Consider the following 22,435-nt stretch of genomic DNA (forward strand, 5'->3'; position numbering starts at 1 on the left):
TCTGACAAAATTTATTTCCTTTTCCCCCCACACTACCTTTTAGTCCCCTCTTTCTTAACTGGTGGAAGAATATCTGGATGTTAGAGTCATTTCAAACCCTGCGTAAGACTGGAATTAAGTCCAGGATCCACAAGAATGTGGGATACCTCTAATTTTGATGAGAACCGCATAGCTGACAAGACTTAATAACCTTTGTGTCATTTGCCTTCTCCTGAAATTGTCTCTAGAGCGAGCTGAATAACAAGGAGTGGGTGCATCTGAAGCAGACCCGTTCCACTCCTCTCCCTATTCCCACTTCCAAGGTCATGCACAGGAAGTCCATTGACCTTGTCGTTAGTCGGGTGGCCCAATGAGCTGTTGTCTACTTTTCTATCAAGCAGAGTCCTTGGCATAAAAGACATTTGAAACGTTTTCCATTAATTTCTTCGTTTAGGATCTTGTAGTCGAACGTGTTGAATTATACGCTTCTATATGTAGACCCGTTCAGTTCTAGTCAGTCACTTTTAACTGGTGGTTGAGGCTTTTATATCGGTCTAGCATATTACTGGTATTTGGCATACAATAGAACCAGTCGTATCTTGTATATTGAATGTACTACTTCTTTATCTGACGTATTTTTAATTTAAAAATCCTGATTTGGATTTGTGGATAAACCTTTACTATAGACCCCTAAGAGCTCTAGAAAAAAAATAATATTAAAGCTGAATGTTGAATGCGTTTCATTACGGAACCCCTCTTGGGACAGGCTTATAAAGACAATTTATGAAATGAAAATACAGTATTTGGAATGCTTCCATGTAGATCTTGATGTAATAAGATCTGGAACTCCCGAGCACATTGATCCACAGTTAGTTAGAGGTACTAGAGAAATAGAGACTCAAGTGGCAATAAAATTGTTTCTGAGCACCTTTCTAAACTCATGTCTTTCCTACCACTTGAGATTAGTGGAGAGGGTGGGAAACTATCATTGCGATGTCACTGAGATGAGGCAAGATGAGACCTTTCTTCTTAGGTTGCCTTTGTGGTGGTAAGTCCACTTTTCTGTCTCTTGCCACTACTTCTTATAGTCTCTACTAAGATCGTAGGACATTATAAAGCAAAGATCGTGAAAAGCAAAGATCATCGCAACCACATCATGAAAGCCTTGAGTGGCTGTGATGTCCTAGTTCAAAAAGGATCTCCCTTGCCTCTCATCAGAATTTTCCAGTATTTGACGATTCATTTTTCTGTTGAGCACCTACTGTGTCTCGATGCTAGGAATGCCGCAGGAAGGAAGCCAGTGTTTCAACTCTCATGGAATTTACAGTATGGCAAGTGGAGGCAGGCAATACACAAATCTAACATGTCAGGGGTGATAGGTACCATGAAAAAAATCAAGCAGGAGGAGGAGACAGAGAGTGATGGGTGGGGGAGACTTCTCTGGTTCAGTTTTGTTTGTGCAGTCCCCTGCAGGAAGTGAGGGAGGCAGAGGCCACCACTGTGCAGTGGCCGTGGTGGATCGAGGGTCTGGGTATTAGCCAGCAGACCAGTGTGGAGACCAGTAGGGAGAGTGGAGGCCGGTGCTGCAGTCATTGAGGTTGGAGAAGTGGCCAGGGTAGATCATTTACGGTGTGGCCGTGTTCTCAGAGAACTTTGTAGCCACTGAAATTTGAATTATACATCATTTTCATGCATCAAGAAATCTTTTTTTCATTTGTTCCAATGATTTAAAATGTAAAAACCAATTCTCAGCTCATGGGCCATACAAAAAGAGGCCGCAGGCTGGATCTGGCCCACAGGTCATAGTTCGCCAACTTTGATCTATATCATTACACTGTTTTATCCTGTTCATAGTGGAGTTACCCTCCACTAAAATGAAAGCTTTTGAGAACAGGAGCTTTTCATTGTCATGTTCAGTGTCTCAGTCATCTAGTACAAAAGCCTGTAATAGAGTGGATACTAAAAAAAGTATCTGTTGACTGACTGATGGACTAGGCTTGTAGAATTTTGAGATACCCAAGTTATGAACTACTGCATTAACTAATCTACTCTCATCGTGGTGTGTCTGATTTCATTCTTTTTTTGAATTCTAAATCATTTCTTATAAGGCAGTATATTTACCCTAGGCTATTTTCCTGTGGGACTTAGAGAAGATTTGGGTGGAGGTGTCAAAGAGTCCTCTAGTGTCATTCCAGCCTCGAGCTATTCTATAAGGTGTTCACTTCTAGGAGCCAATTTTAGAAGGAAGTCATCTTAGCCTATTATTCCAGCCTGCTGGTCACAGAGAGATGGGCAAAGCAGCATCTGGCCACACAGCAGATCTGGTTAAAACTTGGACACCTTGATTATTTCCTTTATCTTTGAGATCTTTGAGAAGTGCTATGTTTTCATCATATACTGGCTGGTTTGTGAAGACATGGTAAATTATGGCAAAGTACTCTGGTCAGACACTTTATCAGTCAGGCACGGTCAGGGTATGCTGCAATAACAAACAACTCCAAATCTTTGGGGCTCACAAACAACAGAGTTTTATTTATCGCTCATACCACATGACCATCCTGGGTCTTCCAGGATCAACACCACGTCAGGATGAAAGTGACCGAGCACCCACATCTTGAGTGTCATTTAATCACCATAACAGAGGGAAGGAGAGCCCTGGAGAGTCTCACCCTGGCAGTTAAATGCTCAGGTCTAGAAGTGACATACCTCACTTTTGGTCACAGCCCCTTGACTCACCGCCCCATCAACCACAAGGGGCCAAGAAGCGCAATCTTTCCATGTGCTCAGAAGGTAGAAAGCTGGAAATATTTGGTGAATAGTATCAATGAGTAACGCATACAATTTTGGTCATTTCTAAATGTTTCTGAACATTCCTTTGAGATGAGAAACAGCCATGGGTGGGCGCTAGGATAGAATTGCTAAAGGGAGACACTCATGGTTATTTCTGCTGCTCAGGAGGCTCCTTCTCCCTGAAAAGGGAAACTACATTCAGTTCAGGAAACATTTGTGGAATGTCTCGCATGTGCCAAGCACATGAGTGGAAGTGATGTTTTTTATAAACTAAAGAGGTCTTAGTTACTTGCATGTCTTACCGACGGCCAAGGAGTTAAATTTGGCCTGTGGGGAGGCTCATTTTAATGCCTAAAAATTTAAATAATAATGTAACTTTTTATAATGTCTCCGTCATTCATTGTTACCTAAATGATTACAACACTCACATGTTAGAGAAAAGTATTGCTTTCCTGAAATCTAGGTTTGGCTACAATAATTTCTGGATAAAATGACATGTGTTGAATATTGCTATGGCGAATATTTCGTTGTTGCAGACTGTTTTGTTCTGCAGAGAGTTAGAAAGAGTGTAATTTTGATTGAATGAATATCCTGAGTTCATCCTCAATAAGAGACTCACTCAAAAGGACAGAGTGGGATGAAAAAGTAATAGCAGCTTTTTCGATGGTGTGCTTGGTTCATAACTACACGGTCACAGCAAGACTGGGGATCACTGGGCATCTTAAACAGTGCAGAGGATGTTGGCGAGCGAGAGGAGAAGGGGAGCAGAGGATGTTGACCACTGCATCTTTAGGAAGAAAGGTGAAAGGAGGCATATTGGGCCGACTGCCAGTGGCACAGCAGGGCTGCCTTGTAAAAAAGATGATTAAGTTTTGCATAAAGATCCTCTGCTCATCGATGGATTATGTTACCTTAGGCCGAAGCAGGGCTGTAGCAGTTAATTACTGCCACAATAATGCTGTTTAACAAAACAGTCCAAATTTCAGTAGCTTCGAACATCAATAATCTATTCTCACTTATGTTTCCGGGGGTCAGCTGGGAGTCAAGGCTCAAGCCACAGGTTGAGTGTGGATCTGCCCCACACGTCTCTCCTCCACCTTGGATCAGTGGGCAGGTGCTTGCCATGGTGGTAGAAATGTGGAGAGAGCTGTGTAGTCATAAGTACATTTGGGTCCACTGATTGTGTCATATCTTGTAATGCCCAGTTGATCAAAGCAGGTCACCTGGCCCAACATCAGTGGTGCTGAGAAATAGACTTCTTCCCTTGAGGCAGAGGCAGGGGAGAGGCAGTGCAATTGTTTTTAACAATAACCTCGTTACCGTAAAGACTTTGGGTTGTTTCCTTAGACATTGGGTCCTTGATCTTTGAGGTCAGCAATAAAGAGACTGTAACTCAGGAGTAGGTACTCTTGGGGTTATTCAGAGCATCTTTTTAGAGTTTCGCCACTCAAGCGCATCCCACACATGCGCCCCTACATTTCCAAGCACAAATACATCATAAAGGAGCAGAGGCATCTGAATAGAGCAGAGATTTAAAACATGTAAAGGGTGGGGGGCGTAGACATCTTCCCAAATGCCAGACAACTTGCCACCAACAATAGTCATCAAATTGGAGGATGAGGAGGTTCCCGGCATATTAGCCCTGTAGTATCCCCTTAAAATACCCAGACAGCTATGCACACACACTCACAGAAATGCATGCATGCATGTGTATGCACGTAAATGCACTGCACATGCATGCACGTGCACACACACACATTCCTTGTGTTTGTAGGTTCTTTTCTTAGTCTTATTAAGCACCCTAGGTTTCTTGTATATGTGCATTTAAATATAAGACTACACAAGCTAAAGAGCTGCTGGTAGCATGAGGCCTCCTAAATGGCCAGGTTTCTGGATTTCAGAGAAATAGGATTAGGCCCTCGGCTGGTTCCAGCTGAGCAGCTACAGCAGCCATGGCCACGGCAGTCATTATTAGCAAGTGCCCTCAGTCGGTACACTCCATACTGTTAGGTACCATCTATTGTGGGTAAGGACAGACCCTAATAACAAAACACAGAGGTTTAAGAAGTGGGTCATTTTTTTCCTTCATCCATCTAGAAAGATACATGTAAAGCCTGAGCAGATGCTTTAAAATTTGCCTTTCATCTGCAAATACCCTTAAGGACTGTTGAGAGAGAGAGAGAGAGAGAGAGGGAGAGAGAGAGAGAGAGAGAAAAAAAAGAGGAAAAAAAAAAGAGAGAAAAAAAAAGATAATGAAAAAAATGGAAAATGAAAATGATGAAGTTTTGTTTGCCGGAAACAATTTTATTTATGAAAATTTGGCGCTGGCAATGGCATTTGTTTGCCTTTAAAACTTGTTTAATAATGGCATGAAAATGGTTTGCCGGTTTAAATATGCCGAAAATGAAAATGGTTTGTTTATTTGTTTGGCGAAAATGGTCGAAAATTGTCGAAGATTAATGGTTTGGTTTTTTGAAAATGTCGGTCGGTTTGAAATGTCGGCGTTTTAAAATGGTTAAGGAAAGGAAGGAAAGGAAGGAAAAAAAAAAAGGAAAGGAAGGAAAGGAAAAGGAAAGAAGGAAGGAAGGAAGGAAAGAAGGAAAGAAGGAAAGAGAAGGAAGGAAAGGAAAGGAAAGGAAAGGAAAGGAAAGGAAAGGAAAGGAAAGGAAAGGAAGGAAAAAAGAAAAAAGAAAAAGTTTGTCCTTGATTTACTCTGGAAAAGTTTTTCTCTTTTTAATTTTTCTTTACTCTTATTAGAGTTGCCCCATCTTGCTCTTTTCAAACTCACTTCTCTGGCCCCGCCAGACAGCCCTGTAAACCCCAGCACAGGACCGAATGCCCTGCCCCTCAGAAAGGAAAGAAAAGAAAGGAACTTTATGGCGTGTGTACTCTGTACCCAACCCTTTCCCTGCACATGACCTCATGCAGTCTCCGTACCAGTTCTATGAAGTGAGTATTATCAGCCTTGCTATCTATAAATGAGGAAGCCAAGGTTTAAGGAAGTTCAAAAATTGACCCTCAGCCAAATAGCTAAATAAGAGCAGTGCCTGTCTTCGAAGCCAGCTTAGTTTACTTCTTTAAGTTATTAGATGGTCAATCAGGATACAGAAAAAAATACATTTATGCCACCCTTTTATTGTCACACTCTCCCCCCAACTTCTGGCAATCTTTGATCTGTTCTCCATCACTAATCACTAGCGTTTTGTTTCGTTTGTTTTGTTTTGTTTTGAAAGTGTCATTAATGTATGTAACCTTTTGAGATTGGCTTCTTTCACTCCCGATGCCTTTGAGATCCATCCAAGCTGCTGCGCACACCACAGCTCGTTCCTTTTTATTGCTGAGTGGTCTTACGTGGGGTGCACGTAGCACAGTTTGCTTAACCATTCACCCGCTGAATGACATGTGGGTCGTTTCCAGGTTTTTGGCTATTACAAAGAAAGCCAAACTATAAACATTCATGTAAAGGTTTTTGTGTGAACATAAAACCTCATTTATCAAGGGTAAATTCCCAGGACTGGGACTGCTGGGTCATATGGTGAGTGTACATTGAACTTTATAAGAAATTGTCAACACATTTTCCAGAGTGCCGTACCATGCAAAGCCAGATTTAGACATTTCAGATTTATGCGCTCTGCTCTCCCAATCAGCTGTCTGTCCAGATGATGGAGTGGTTTACGATATCAAGCAAAGCTTCCTTTGGGGAATATAATTTCCTCTTGGGAGCTGCAGGAGGCAAAGCCACAAAACTTCAACTTGGACTGCAAGCCTAACGTGGCCTGAGCAGATTCCTCGACAGGTGGGAGAGCAAGAAAGGGGAATAGAGGGGTGGGGGGAAATATCTGTGGAAGACAGCTGGGAACATGACGGCGCAATATGGACTCCAAACCAGGGAAAATGTGGTTTTGGCTAAGCCTTAAACATCAAGTTAAAGATGTAATACACAATGCTCTTCCAGTGAAACAGAAGTTGCTAAGAGGTGGAGGAGGAACAGGAACTATTTGTATTGCAACCTGATCCTCCTCCCTCTACTCACTGCAAAGAATTGTGCCCGCAGGCAACACTGGTAAATCCCTAAGCAAATCTAAGAAAAGTTGTGTGAAACGTGTTCCCTCCATAGCTCACCAGGAAGCTTCTGGATTTTCTCAATACACAAATTCGAATCACCGCCACCCCCTTATCACCAGACTTCCTGAAGACACATTGCCAACACAGTTTGACAAAATAGTATCAAGTTTTCAAAAGGCTTGGAACCCAGGATCGGAACCCAATCGTGTACCCCACGCCGTGCTCTTTCCACTTGGCATCCATGTTTCTCTTCTCATTTATATTTATTTTTCAAATATTTTATAGACTGCCTTATAAAAGGGTTATAATTTACATTTGCCTGTTGATTCGAATAGGTTAAAGCAATATCTATTATTTTTAATTCTGTTTTTGAGAAGTGGGTTGTTTTGGCTTCTTGAGAATTTGAGTAGCAAATTTATTCTGTCATCTAGGAAGGTCTCGCATGAGACAGCTGACTTCCCCGTGCTATTTAGCCTGGAAAACAATATAGCTGGTCTTCAATCTTAGAAAAGTTATACAGGTTGGGAACTGATCCACAAACAGTCAATCAGGTGACTTGAGTTAAGAAAACACTAAGAAAGTCCAGTTCGGCAAGATACTCTTACAATATTTTTAATCCAAGATATAACTCAGAGGCGTTTAAAGAATAAGACTATTTTTCAGCATGCATCTACCATTTAGTCTCTGCTCAATGGACTTAGACTTAGCTCACACACTCACCTGCGTCTTTAAACTTAAACCAGCATGCACCACCCCCAAATTAGTGGTTCTCATTAAAATGGCTTGGGAAGATTTTTTAAATAACCTTTTTATTTTGAAGTAATTTTAGATTTACAGAAAACTTGCAAAGATAGAGAATTCCTGTATATATCTCTCACCCGGCTTCCCCTAAGTCTAGCATACACTTGGGAAGATTTTTTTCTTTTTTAATCCTGATGGCAAAGTTGCAGCCCAGACCTGTAAAAGAGAATCTCTGAGGATGAGATCCAAGCATCAGTGTTTTATGAAGCTTCTTCCCAGGTAGGTTCAAGGTGAAGCCAACTTTGAGAGCCTCTTCTACAAACCCTCACTTCTGAAAGTGTGGTCACCCAACCAAGATCATCACCATCACCTGGGAGCTTGTTAGAAACGCAACATCCTAGGGCTCACCCAAAACCTACTGCATCAGAAGATCACCAGGTGATTAGGATTCACATTCAGTTTTGAGAAGCACTAAACTATACAAAAGATTATATACATCACACGAACCTGGGCCCAATTACTATTTGTCAAATGCATGTATATGTGTATAAATTACTCATAAATTCTTTCATCAGATGTTTATTAAGTGTTTATTACGTGAAAATATGAACCAGACATGTATTCTACCCTCAAAGAGACCACAGTTTGGTAAGGAGAATGCAATGTGTTCATAAATAGTAGCGTCTAATTTAGGGACATCGTAGAATGCTTGATTGAAAAAGTGACATTGATTTAGACCTAGAAGGTAAGTGATACAGTCTGAACAAATGGATAATCTCAGGGTTAAATTTTCTATGGCATTTGATGAATCAGTCTGTCCATATATCTAATACTTATCTATTTAGTTATCTATTGCCATGTGAATAAGACATATGATTACTGCTCCAGGAGCCCTCACTACTCAGTGGTAAAGACAAGCGCTAAGCAAGTAATGACACAAATTATTCATTAATGTGAGCAATGGTAAGCACTGGGGAGGAGAAGGATGGGGTGCTAGGAACTCATGTGACAGAGGGACTAGACCTGGGCAAGGATGGGAGTAGTGGGGGGCGTTTCCCTAAGAAGACAATACCTGGCTGAGAAGGGTTTAGTTAAGTAGAGGGTGGAGGGCATTCTGAGCAGAGGGAACAGCATGAACTAAGGCCAAAGCAAGAAGAAATGAACAAAAGAGCAAACCAATGAAGTGGATGTCCAGTAATATTCCATTGTTCAACTCTCTAGTGTTTTCCATTGCCTCCCGAATTGGATACAAGTAGTCTGGCCTTCGAACTTCCAATCCTACTTTTAGGTTTAAAAGAACTATATTGATATATAATTTACACACTATGAAATTTACCCATTCACTTGTTTTAAGTAATTCAATAATTTTAGTAAACTTACTAGTTGTGCAGCCATCACCCATGTAAGATCACTTGTGCCCTTTTACAATAACCCTCATTTTCACTCTCGGCCCTAGGCATCCAATAATCTATTTTCTGTCCCTTGGGTAATTAATACCTAGAAATGGAATTGGTTGGTCATATGCTAAGTTTATATTTCACTTTTGTTTGAAGTATAGTTCATATATAATCTTATATTGCTTATATTAGTTTCAGGTGTGCAATATAGTGATTTGACATTTTTATACCTTACAATGTGATCACCCCACAAATTCTAGTCATCATCGGTCACACTGCAAACTTATCACAATATTATTGACTATATTCCCCTTTCCCTTTTCACCCATCCCTCACCCATCCCTTCTGGTAACCATCCTGTTGGTCTCTGTTTCTATGAGTCTGTTTTTCTTTGGTTTGTTTAACTTTTTAAAAAACCACCGAATTCTTTCCCAAAGTCACAGCACCATTTTACAAGCCCATCAGCAATGTGCGAGGATTCCCGTTGCTCCATATCCCTGACAACACTTGAAATCGTGAGTGTTTTTGACTATAGTCGTCTTAGTGACTGTGAAGTGGTACCTCATTGCACCAGCCCCTCTTCCTACTTTTACTTGCCAGTCCCTTCACTCTTAAACCTGCTCTGTGCCCAACCAGAGTCAACCTCCTACTGTTTTTTTTTTTTCCAGTGGAGCTCCTTGATATCCCCAAATCATGCCTTTGTTCACCCCTTGAAAGTATTACTTGTCTAGATACTTGGTGGAGGGGCAGAGGGGATGGGATTTTAGACTTAAAATTAGTAGGATACAGAAGGCCATTGATTTCTCCACAACATGGACACTTCCAAGTTTCTCCTACAAACCCAGCCACCGTACCTTTCCAGACATCTTGCCTGCCATCTTATCTTACTTAGTCATACTTGGCCTAGATTACTGCCTGAGCTTGAGCTATGGAGATCCTCATGCTTCCTCAAGGGAGAATACTATGTGAACTTAGAAATGAACAAAAATAGAAATGGCGGTCTTTTATCTTATACCACAGAAAGCAGTATACATTCAAAAAATGGTAAAATCACATTCTAAAGACCTTAAGCCTCACAATTTAGCAACTAGCCTAGGGTAGCTAGGACATTGGAGAATGATTTATTATTTAGGAGTAAAATTGCTAACAGTCTTGGATTAATCACCAAAAAAAAAAAAGCTGCTGTAATAAAAAACAGAGTCTGGTAACCCTGCTTCACTTCCTCTTGCTGACTACTTTTTAATTATTTTAGTTTTAATTAGCACTTCCATTAGAAAATAGAAATTACGAGCAACTTACTTGGCAAAGGTTTGGTAGTTAAAACCACTGAAATCAATGACTTAAATATGTATTTGGGACTATATTTATACTTTTTAATTATAATTTTTGTCTTGCCCAAGCAAAATCAACCAGTGCAGAAAGCCCATTGGAAACAAACCACTGTTCTCGATGCTTTGTAAACATATGCCCCACGATGAATTAGTTGTCAGGTTTCTACTTATGTTGAGTTTTTAGTACTTGTACTTGTAATAACAAAAGGATTGTCTGAAATTTCTCAATTGTTCCAAGCTAGGTTTTATTTTTTATTTTTTCTTATTTATTTTTCAGGCAAAGCAACCCTTGGTTGACCTCACAGATTGCAAGGACCTTGTCAGCTTACAATCCCTTATTTTATTTATTTATTTTTTTACGCCTACAGCACCTGGTCTTCCTAGGTGGTCTCCCATCCAAGTACTAACCAGGCCCGACCCTGCTTAGCTTCCAAGATCAGACAGAGCGGACTTGTTCGGGGTGGCATGGCCATAGACCCAAACTGGGTTTTAAATGATGAGGCTTAAAGGATGCTTAAATAACTCAGTTTGAGTAAACAGTGCATTTTTTTAAACGATGAAGCACGTCACATGGGTCATTTAATACCTTAATTCAATCCAGAGATTTGATATTCTCTCCCGAGTTCTCACAATTGGATAGTTTAAAAATATTTCTGAGATTGAATTGAAACCGCAGCAACTAAGAAGCCATACATCAGTCTGTATTTATGGATGATATTGAATGAAATTTGTCTCAATAAATAAAAATTATTCCAGTATAGTACAATTTTTAAACACTTAAAAAGCTATTTGATTGGTTTCATTATTTTCATATGGAAGCAGTGTTGTAACAAAATTTTATTTAAAGATTGAATTAAATGTGAAGTAATTATACTACCCAACTAGAAAAGAGGCAATGAATAATCAGGAAAAGAGAGACTATTGACAACTGAGCCTTAATGGAGAATCATCGAATTTCAGAGTTGCTAGAGACATTAGCAATTAATTATTCCATTTCGTCCCCAGAATTCTTTAAATGAAGAAGCTGTGGAACGCTGCTTTAATTCAACACCTGTTCCGCAAACCCTGTCTATGCTCTTCAAGCTTCCTCCTCCCCTCGCTCCCAGAAAATTGCCTGAATTCAAACTTTACAGATAAGTTAGAAATCATAGGTCCCAAGCAGTCCTGCTGTCAACAGACCCGTGTCATTCTCTACAAGCCTCCCGCTTCAGAGGGTGACACTCTCATCCATCCATCCTGTGTCCTCTTATCTCTGGAACTTATATTAAACCAACCCCTCTAGGTTCCTGCTTTATCTCTCTTGCGTATTCGTTCAGTTTCTTTTTCTCTGTTGGCTCTTCCCCTCAGCTCTTAAACATGTTCGAGTTTCTCCCACCTTTATTAAAAACATGCACACACACACACACACACACACACGCACATGCTCACATCTGAACTTCCAAGAAAGATAACCTCCTGAATTCATGCTTCGAGATCTTTTGTTGTCCATAGCAATGATAGATGCAATATAAAATTGGTGGCCAATATCTGCAGATGGCAAACATTTGCAGAACTGGTACCAAAACCACGAAGCTGAAAAAAACAACACGTCATACACCTTAAACTTATACCATGCTATGTGTCAATTATATCTCAATAAAAAGAAATTTTAGAAAAACATGAAGCTGAAGCTGCAGAACTGATGGACTCTGAGTCTGGGGCTGCCAAGAGTTCAGCTCCAATGGATCATGGGCTCCAATGGGTCATGGGCTCCATGAGTGCACTACATCAGATTCATGAAAGAGGAAGGAAGAGTCACTGCTCATTGTTGCCTGGAGCTGTGTCTTCTATGAAACTACTTTATTAGAGGCAAAAGAGGGAGCAGATACTTTCTTGCAACCAGGACTTGAGCTAAGGTCATCCCTGAATCATAAATACTCAATAAGTTTCTGGATTCAGGGCCCTGCAAGTCAGGGGGTATGACCGCAGAACTTTTCAATGATGCAGAAAGACTAGAAAGAAAAATGAATCTCCCAATAAAGAAGAAACTAAACAAAATTCCAAAGCACATAGAAGTAATTATTAGTAAGAAAGTCGGCCAATAAAATGAGTAATTAGGATATAAATCGTATTGTGAGGTTAAAATATAAAACAATTCGAAGAAATACTTAAAGTATTTAGGACTCTCAGAACATAAAGAAAGGAATGATATTCATAAAATAAAATGACAAATTGGGAAAAACACGGAAATGAAACAAAAAGCAGATAGGAAAGAGAATGAAGTAGAAATTTTCGAAATTAGAAATATGATTAAAATTAAAAACTTAACAAAATAAACTCTAAACTCACACAATTGGAGAATTGGTGACTGAGGACATGAACCAGTCAATTTACCCATACACATTCAAGAGAAATGAAGGGAGAAAAAAATAGATAAATATGAAAGCACATTTAATAGATATGTGAGATCATTTAAAGGCTCCACTATATGTCTGATAAGTATTTCAAAAAGGAATAGAGACAATATAATAATACATGGAAAAATGAAAAATACAATGACTGGGAAAATCGAAATTTTAAAAAGATAAGTGGCCTCAGGTTGAAACTGCTATGAAAGTCTTTCTCTCTCGACTTCTCAGCTCTGCCATTGTAGAATGATGAAAGCAGCCATAGGCACTATGTAAATGAATGGACATGGCTGTGTTCCAATAAAACTTTATTAAAACAGACTGTAGTTTGACAACCCCTGATCTAGAGAATTAGCTATTGTTTATATTTTCATATGTATCCTTCCAGATATATATATATGTTTTTAATTATAGATATGTGATTAATTAACAATGATTAATTGTTTATATATGATGTACATTATATACACACAAATAATTTGAAAAGAGATAGAGCTAAATCGTACATGACTTGGGCCACACTTGCTCTTCTGAGCATCTGCTTTTGGACACCTCAGTATCCATCATCATATCTAAAAAGAAAAAATCCTACTCCCCAAACATTGATGAATGATGTAGATTCATTTTGTCCCGATAGACATCTACATCATTGGTTTTGACGATCACATAGTATTTCATTGTATACATATATCGTTATTTATATAACCAAGCCCCTAATTTTGAACAATATAGACTACATACTAAATCTTTTATTGGCTGAGTCTTTTTTCTCACAAATCCAGGCATTATATCAATCAATACAGTTTGTGCAACTGTGAGAAAAGCACATTTTTAACATAAATGCCAATAATGTATTTTATCAGAGGGTTAAAAGTTAGAAATTTCAGGTTATCAGGATCTTACAGTCTTTATTGTACAACTGTAGACAGGGTCCCCAGGACTTTCTGGGTCAGTTTCTCAAACAAATAACAGAGATGAAAACAATTGTCCTTGGCTCTTGTCACAAAAATATTATGATTTAAAAATCTAGTAGTTTCCTGTGGCTGCTGTACCAAATTATCACAAACTTGGTGGCTTAAAATAACAGAAATTTATTCTCTCACAGTTCTGGAATCCAGAATTCCAAAATCAAGGTGTCATCAGGACTCTGCCCCCTCAAAGACTCTCGAAGAGGATCCTTCCTTGCCTCTTCTAGCTTCTAGTGGCTTCGGGACATCTCTACCTTTTGGCTTTCCCTCGTATCTCTTATAAAGACGCTTATCTTTGTATGTAGGGGCCACCTGGATAATCCAGGGGCTCTCATCTCAAGATTCTTAACTTCATTACATCTGCAAAGATCCTTTTCCCAAATAAAGTCACATTCACAGGTTCTGGCAGTTTGGACATAGACATATCATTTTGAAGTCCACCATTCAACCCACTATGATATTGTTTTTAAATGTTCTAAGGATCCAGGGAGAATAATTCCTTCGATTCAATCATGAGTGAGCAAAATATGAATCAAAAATACCAGATGTCATTTTTCCTAGGTACTGGTGTACATTTGAATCACCTCTCTAATTTCTTTTCAGCCCTATTTACATGTTTAAGTGTTAGCAAGGAAGGTTATCAGACAAACTCACACTTTAGTAACTTGCTTTTAAACCAGTATATTTTTTTTTAAGCAGTCAATGTTAGAACAATCTGAACAACAGATTAAGGCGGCTTCTGGTTTGGAGGAACTGCTGCGTATCACACACTTCGAGGACTGGAAGCTATGGAGATGCCGACTAAAGCTGAAGAGTTTTAGCAGCACGGACTCTCGCTCAGCATCCCACAGGTCCACTAGGTTTGCGGCAACTTTCTATGACGTTGAAACTCTAAAAGGTAGGTGTATGTGTGTGGAGGCCAATTCTTGCTCTTTCTCCGAGAGTAACAAATGCACCAACCTCTTCCAAAAGTTTGAACAGGGCAGGCGTGTGGCAGGGAGAGGATTAGGGGGTCTTCGATTTCATAGTTTTGTTGTTCCTGGAGAATCCTGGTTTCTTACGTCTGCTCTGCATGAAAATAGATTCAATGATTTTGATATTTAAAAAAAAACAACAACAACACAAAAAAACATTTCAAAATATAAGAATATATTTGACTCAAAGTCGTGAGGGTAAAACAAACCTAGAAAGATGGTTCTTAATAGAAAGAAAATCATTGGGCTTACTCAAAAAATAAAACCTAGGTATTCATCAACAAGGAACATTCTATAGCCATACATACATGGATAAAAACTAATTGATGAGGTATAGCTTTCTTATTCAAAATTCTGTGATTTTTTTTTTTAGTAAAAATGAAAAGTTGAAGTTGGAAGGTGAGCTGTAACAATGCGTACTGGTATTACTAGGGGAGAAACGGATGAGAAGCTCTCTAGATGAAAGCATCCAAACTACAGACTAGAAAACATAATTTGAAATAAAGAGAATGATCGTTCTCTTGTAAATTATGGCAGTTCTTTATAAGAAAACCATCGTCTGTATGTAATGTGCCCTAACGAATAAAATGCTTGCCAGATAAAGTTATGTAGCCTCTGATTAGGCATTTAACATTTTCGATGACGTATCAAAACAACACAAGACGCCACTGTGGCATCATTGATCTAGCATTTTAGATTTGATTAAGATATGATTACTTGGTAACAGATTATATCTATTGCATAATTCAAATTGACCACTAAGCCAAAATTATTCTTTTCTTTCTTTCTAGAGTTGTATGTATGTATGTATGTATGTATGTACTTTTGCATTTGTAAAAAGATGATGATGTTGCATAGGCTGCTGTCATTGGCTGTGGGAAAGGCTGTGCATAGGCAGGGATAAATCCCTTGGCTGCACTGTGGGCAGGAGTGCAAAGAGAATTCTTTGTGCTCGTGTGTATGATTGGGTATCAAATGAGTTGAGGTCGTTGAAACCATGGCCTAGAGCCCAGTTAGCCACAGGTTTGTAGCTCTAGTTGTTTCTATGTGGTGAATTAGCAAGGACTTCATGAAAGCAAAGGAGTCAGACCACACCTGAGATCTCTAAGCCGTTAATCAGATTACTTGTCTGAAGGCCTGAGGAGGCCCTGGAGATACTCTGTGAAGGTGGAGGTAGACAAGCATTACCATAAAACCCAGACTAGGTGACCAAAAAAAAGTCAGTGACGTTGACATTTCTAAGGAGGATACCATAAAAAAAAGTAAAAAACTGTTTTTAAGAAACATAAAAAAACCTCTAAAATGTCTCTACGTGGGAAATCATCTGCAGTTCTTACTAAGTTAGAAGCCATTAATTATCATATGGGTTTGTTACATCAATTATAACTTGTTACTAGCTCTCTCTCATGGCTTCCAGGGTAATCTTGGAGACAGAACAGCTCTGTTGGGCCGCAGTAAAGAATAGTAGGGTTATAAAGTCTTTATTCAGTGGCACTGGTTATAGTTCCACACAATTTTGACTAAAATCTTACCATTCCAACTTTCAAAACTTAATTTTATATATGAAAAAGCAAATGGAAAGCAACATTTACGTAGAATTTTAAACGAATATTTTTACAAGTCAATTATTTGTTTTTTACAAGATTTGTGATTTATAATAGTGAATTAAATAATACCCATATTAACACCTCATGGGGTAATTTATCTCTTATGCTTACAGCCTTCAGGGTCTTTATATAAACATTCAAAATCAGAAACTTTAAAAAGTTTCTTAGGATAGATTTTATTTCGAAAAAAAAAACAGAGTTTAAGCAAATTGTATCGTGTATACAGTGTTTCTCAGCTGGCCAACATGTTGTATTTTGTGTTTTCAGTGATTGAAAATGTAACAGATGAGGAAAATTGAGATTAAGGGGGGAAAAAGGATATGGAAAGATGTTTTAAGGGACTAATTTAGAGACTAGAGTCACATTTCCAATGATAATATATCTACAGAAATTCTGTCTCTTCTAGTGGGAACTTGTTCACATATACAGGAATTCAGAATAATCTGGTGAGAGACCAATACAAATTTTTAAAGATGGAGTAAAAACGGAGAAGAGCTTATCTGTTGCAGCATAACACATTACCCCAAAATTCAGCTTCTTAAAACAACATTTTTTACGTCACGGTTTCTGTGGGTCATAAATGCACACATGGCCTAGATCGATGTCTCTCCTTCAAGGTCTCTGTAGAGGCTACAGTCAAGGTGTCCCCTTGGGCCGCAGGCCGCATCTCAAGGCTCAACTGAGGCAGAATGTGCCTCCAAGTTCAGTCAGTGGTTGTTGGCAGGACTTAGTTCTTCACAGGCTGTAGCACGGAGGGTTCCATTTCCTCACTGGCTGTTGGCCAGAGCCCACCCTCAGTTCCTTTGCAACCTTTGCAACATGACAGCTTGCTTCATCGATGCCTGCAAGCCATAAAGAAAAGAGGAAGAGAGAGGAATCCTAGCAAGAAATAGAGACTGCTGGCAAGATGGAAGTCATAATCTTTTTTAATATAATCATAGAAGTGGTATCCCATTACTTTTGCTGTACTCTCTTCATATAAACTCTACAGTTCCGTGGCCAGCTGAAAGAGGGCGTTGAAATGTCTTTATTGTAAAATTGAATTATTTCCCCAGAACATCCATAGAAAGGCTATACAACATTATTGAAGTTTCAAATATAACTAAAAAAAAAATAAACTGAGAGAAAAGCAAGTACTGTTTTATGAGATCGTATATAATGTTTTTTTTATTCTCAGAGGCTTGTTTCTTTTTCTTAAATTTGCTAGAATGGCCAAAATATTGCTCCCTCCATCAAAATGAAACATCTTATTTCATCATTTTATATAAATGTCAGCCCTGGCACTTGTAAATAAGAAAACTCTCACTTGATAAAAGATTATTTCCATTTGTGTGTTTGCCAGGTTTGAATCATACTGTAGTTACTTAAGCGACCAACAGAAATATACTCCTTGATGGTGCTAAAACCTACCCACTCCTGGCTTCAAGTAGAAGCAATGCTATTCAGCTGTGTCGTAAATTGCTTAATAAATAACACTTACACGTTATTTCTTTACATGCTTCCATTTCTTCCTTATTAGCCAACTTCTCCAGATGTACCCAGTGTGGTTATAGACAGGATATGGTGTTCTTCACCAAAGAAAAATAAAAGCATATTCTATAAAGGCGTTATATACACAGGAAGGAACACAGATTTGGGTTTTAATTTTTCTGAAAACAATCTTTGGTTAAAGGAGTGACCAAAAATATCCATCTAGTGAAATAAACCAGCACTACACATGTGAAGTGCCTGTGTCCAGCATCAGCCTGGCTCACGCTGGCATGTCAGGGCCGTGTCTTCTGCTGGCCCCAATGATCTTCCTCCCTGCAGTTATAGATGAGGAATGGCAAAGAACTCAGTGCAGCCCTAGAGAGACGTGCGTGGAGGTCGCCAGTGAGCTGGGGAGGAGCACCAACAGGTTCTTCAAGCCTCCCTGCGTGAACGTGTTCCGGTGTGGCGGCTGCTGCAACGAAGAGAGCCTCATCTGTATGAACACGAGCACATCGTACGTTTCCAAACAGGTATGAGGACATCAGTAGGTGAGCCCTCTCCGAAGCCCTGATGACGATAGTGTTGACAGCTGCAGCTAAGCTCATTGCCAATACTATATGTGCGTTGTCTCATTTAACCCCTGAAATAAGCTAAAAGGGCGTCTGATTATCCTTCTTTATAAATGAGGAAACTGAGGCTCAGAGAAGTAGCTTATGGAAGAGCTGCGATTCAGATCCAGGTCTGCGAGACTCCAGAGCCTGAACTCTTATCGGTTACTGTTTCTCTGACACTATAATGTAAAGAATCAGAAAATCGTATGGAAGTTACTAGAACAGGTGTTAAAAGGAACGAAGACAGCTGCACTGCCTTGTGTGTTAGTTAGGTTCTGTGTCGTTCAAATGGAGTGACTGAAAAGAGTTCACGGAAGGGCGTGGACTGGGTTAGGGGAAGGAGGAAGGGCTGGTGCAGTGCCCAGAGCTAGCAAAAAGGGGGAGCTGTTCCCACCTTTGGACTGAAGGGGCAAGGAGATGGAGCCATTATGGGACCCAGAGAGAAAGTGGAAAAGAGGGCAGCTGGACTGGCCGCTGCCAACCCTTAGCCTGGCAAGGAGTTGGGGGCAGCGAGTGGAGGAGGCAAGAGTAACTACTACTACTACTACTACTACTACTACTACTACTACTACTACTACTACTATTATTATTATTATTTTAAACGCCTTCAGTACCTGGTCTTCCTAGGTGGTCTCCCATCTAAGTACTAACCAGGCCCGACCCTGCTTAGCTCCAGAGATCAGAAGAGATCGGGCGCGTTCAAGGTGGCGAGGCCGTAGACAAGAGGAACTAGAGATGCAGTCCATGGAGGTCAGCGTCCTGGGACACAGATCCCAGTGGGGAAGGAAGGAGAGAGGATGGCATCTTTGGAGTGGCAAATGGAGAATATCTAGCACAAAAGACCTTTAGAAGTAATTCTGCAGTCCCGTGAAAAAAAATAACTCTTCCTTCTCCATTTTATAAAATCTCTTTTGTTCTGTAGATAAGTTTTTCCTTTTTGCCGTTACCGTATTGTTGTAAAATGTAGTAAATGTGGCATAGAGAAGCAACAATAACAAACTTAGGAAAACATTAAAAAGCTGTAAGTCAAACTACATTGCTTTTGATTCTGTGTTGCAAATTCCTCATGCATGTTGATATATTCATTTAATTGTCATATTTGCCTATATAGTCTGTTCTCCTGTATACGGATATGCAATATTTATATAATAGTACCATAAAATTACATATGCACCAAATAGATCCATGTGATGTAATTTTCTTAATTGGATGGAAAGAATGGAATACTGATTTGTTTGGTAATAGGTTAACTTATTCTTAATTTTGTTCCCCCTATACCCTAAAATAGCCCCCTAAACTATAGTTTCTTTGTCTAAATCCTTTTAGAGAATTTTGGAACTTATAAAAATTCTGACCTCTACTATTTGATAATCAGATCAAAAATAACATAACTATGGCTAAGCATCAAATGTCAGTAGAAACGAATCTTGCATAATATAAGAGGCTTTAGTTCATGACCGTGTTATCCCCTAGAGCATAGCTGAAAAATTTCGCAAGAAGATGAAGTTTATGCAAAGTAAACACTCTAAAAACACTCTCTTAAACTCGTGGAAGTTCCATTATATATTAAAAGGTCGGAATAAACACAACTTTAATGGATTGTTTCCACTTAATAGAGAGTCGAGTATTTTATTTTGATTGTTGTACTCAACAAATGATTAGTTTTAAAGAATGCACTTAAGTATAAGTGTACAGCAGTTTTTCTTGCCAAATATGCATATTTGAACATTTTAATAGTGTTTTTTTTTTCTAACTACTTGTCATCTCAGTTATGGTGTATTAGATGAAATATCTCTTACAAACAAAGTGAATAAATGAATATGTAGTAAGGACTATATGGAATGGTGATTGAATGGAAAGAGCATTAAATCAAGTTCAAATGTGTCCATACATCACAGAACCACTATAGAAACAAAGTAATTGACATTTCTCTAAATTCTACTTGCCAGGATTCCCATATTGCTTCTTCCGGTCGAAGCAATTTCATTCCAAAAAGTAATAAGGTATATTCTTAAGAGTATCACCTCTGGCTCTATAATAGGATACCTGGGTTCAAACCTACACTCTTCCAATTAATAGTTATGTGGCCTTAGGTGAGTGATATAACTTCTCTGTACATCTGTTTCTTCACCCATAGAGGGCAGGGAGGATAATTAAAAAAAAAACAACCCACCCTATCATGTTGTTTTGAAGCGTAAATGAATTAGTATAACAATACTCAATGAGGCCAGGCATATAGAAACATAGAATGATATTCATGTTATTCATAATTAAGTGGTTGGGCATGATCACCTTGTATCTGTCAGTTATTACTATGTAATGCTGCTTAATAAACACCCTGAAACTCAGGGCCTCCAAACAACAAAGACTTATTTTCATATACGTATCTGAGGTTCAGTTAGTTTAGAATGGGCTTGGCTAGGCTTGACTCCAAGCTGCGGGTTGAGTCCAGGTCTGTTCCCTGTGTTTCTTATCCCTTGGACCAGAAAGCCTTACCACATCATGCTCTTCTCATGGCTACAGCATACACATGAGAAAACAAGCCCCACAAAGCAGCCACGGTTCAAGTTTGTAGTTGTATCATGTCTGCTAACATTCTATTGGCCAAAGCAAGTCACATGGCCAAGTCTAAAGTCAAGGAACAGGAAACTATATTCCTTCAACAGAAATGGTATGAGAAGTGTTTCGAACAAGAATCTAGCCACCATGGTCTCAAACCTCATAACTATAATTTCATTTATTCCTACCTGTTTACACTCAAATATAAAGCTGGAGCAGGGACTAATGGGCCATTTTACAAGGATACCACTGACATAGAAAAGTGAAGAGGTTTGACCGAGCTTAAATACTTGGTAAAGTTGGATAAACCCCTGGTCTCCTCACTCCCTCCATTCAGCATTCTTTCCTCCATGCCAGCCTAAATCCTTATTAGTTCTGTTCTTAATGGACAACTTGGTTGAAGTCATTACCATAAAAGACAAAGGCAAAAATGCAGACTCGTAGAAATTATTATTTTAAAAATATGTATGTATTATGGTTATCTTTCTCTACTCTAGCTCTTTGAGATATCAGTGCCTTTGACATCAGTACCCGAGTTAGTGCCTGTTAAAGTTGCCAATCACACAGGTTGTAAGTGTTTATCGACGGCTCCCCGCCATCCATACTCCATTATCAGAAGATCCATCCAGGTCCCAGAAGAAGATCGGTAAGCATCTCTTGTACCCAATTATACTTGTTTTTCCCTCTGCCAGAGCTGTTTGTGGAGGATAATTAATTATAGAGTCATCACTTTCTCTTCAAGTTCTTCGTCTTTTAGCTTCTAACCCAGATCTACTGGTAATAACTCTTTGGCAAATATATTTTTTTTATTAGCTGTTAGACGTACCTTGCAGTAGGCCCAGAAAACTCGGCGGTTGTGAACTCAACCAGTCTACTTGTGGACACCACTGTTATTAATACACACAGTCTAATGCAGTTGTAAAACTTTATTCCAGCCTCAAACTGGCACATGTTCCCTCATTCCAGAACAAGCATTAGATAAAACTCATTTCAGGCTGTTTATACATTTCAGTCCCCAAATTAGGAAGAAATAAAAGGTTCCTTGAATCACTGAAGAGTGGCAAAACTATCTGCATCTGAGTTTGGCAATTTTCTAACCCTTCCTCTTAATATTACCAAATGGAAAATTCTTATTTTAAATTAAAGCGACTTAAAATTAACTCGACTTTGAAATTTCCTTGAGAGTATTTTGTGATTCTTTGTGATACAAATTGTGACACACCTAAGTGGTCTGAAATCGAAGGTAAGAATCACTGATTTGGAACAAAAGATTGAGAAACAAATAAAGGACAAGTTACAAGCACTGAGCGAAAACATAAAGTGACTAAGTTGGGTACTTAGATCTTACGAACGTAAAGCAGTAAACGCATGTGTAAGTGGTGAGCGAAGGCGTGAGCGGGTGCTTAAGTGTTAATTAACACTGAGCCAAGAAGACGCCTCAACTTTTCTCAAGCAGAAAAGAAAGCTCATATATATATATATATATATGTGTAAAACATTTATCCTCAAGATGGTCCCGCTGTGCTGGCCAATGTCTTTATCTCCATTTTAAAGAA

At 39.1% G+C, this 22,435-nt stretch overlaps 1 protein-coding gene and 2 pseudogenes across 3 annotated transcripts in view; 1 reads left to right on the forward strand and 2 right to left on the reverse strand.

Moving 5' to 3' along the window:
* Positions 1 to 22,435, forward strand: part of VEGFD (vascular endothelial growth factor D) — a 37,215-nt gene that overhangs the window by 4,342 nt on the left and 10,438 nt on the right. For 2 of the 3 annotated variants that reach the window (XM_039873480.1, XM_039873462.1), the window contains exons 2-4: positions 14,355 to 14,556; positions 18,049 to 18,239; positions 21,377 to 21,525. In XM_039873480.1, coding sequence (XP_039729414.1) covers positions 14,355 to 14,556; positions 18,049 to 18,239; positions 21,377 to 21,525 — 542 coding nt within the window. The remainder of the gene's footprint in view (positions 1 to 14,354; positions 14,557 to 18,048; positions 18,240 to 21,376; positions 21,526 to 22,435) is intronic. The other variant, XM_039873471.1, reaches the window with a different exon arrangement.
* Positions 10,663 to 10,780, reverse strand: LOC120611960 (uncharacterized; annotated as a pseudogene).
* Positions 18,923 to 19,041, reverse strand: LOC120611905 (uncharacterized; annotated as a pseudogene).

Source organism: Pteropus medius, unplaced genomic scaffold (genome assembly GCF_902729225.1).
Source record: "Pteropus medius unplaced genomic scaffold, Ma_sr-lr_union100, whole genome shotgun sequence".
Lineage (NCBI taxonomy): Eukaryota > Metazoa > Chordata > Mammalia > Chiroptera > Pteropodidae > Pteropus > Pteropus medius.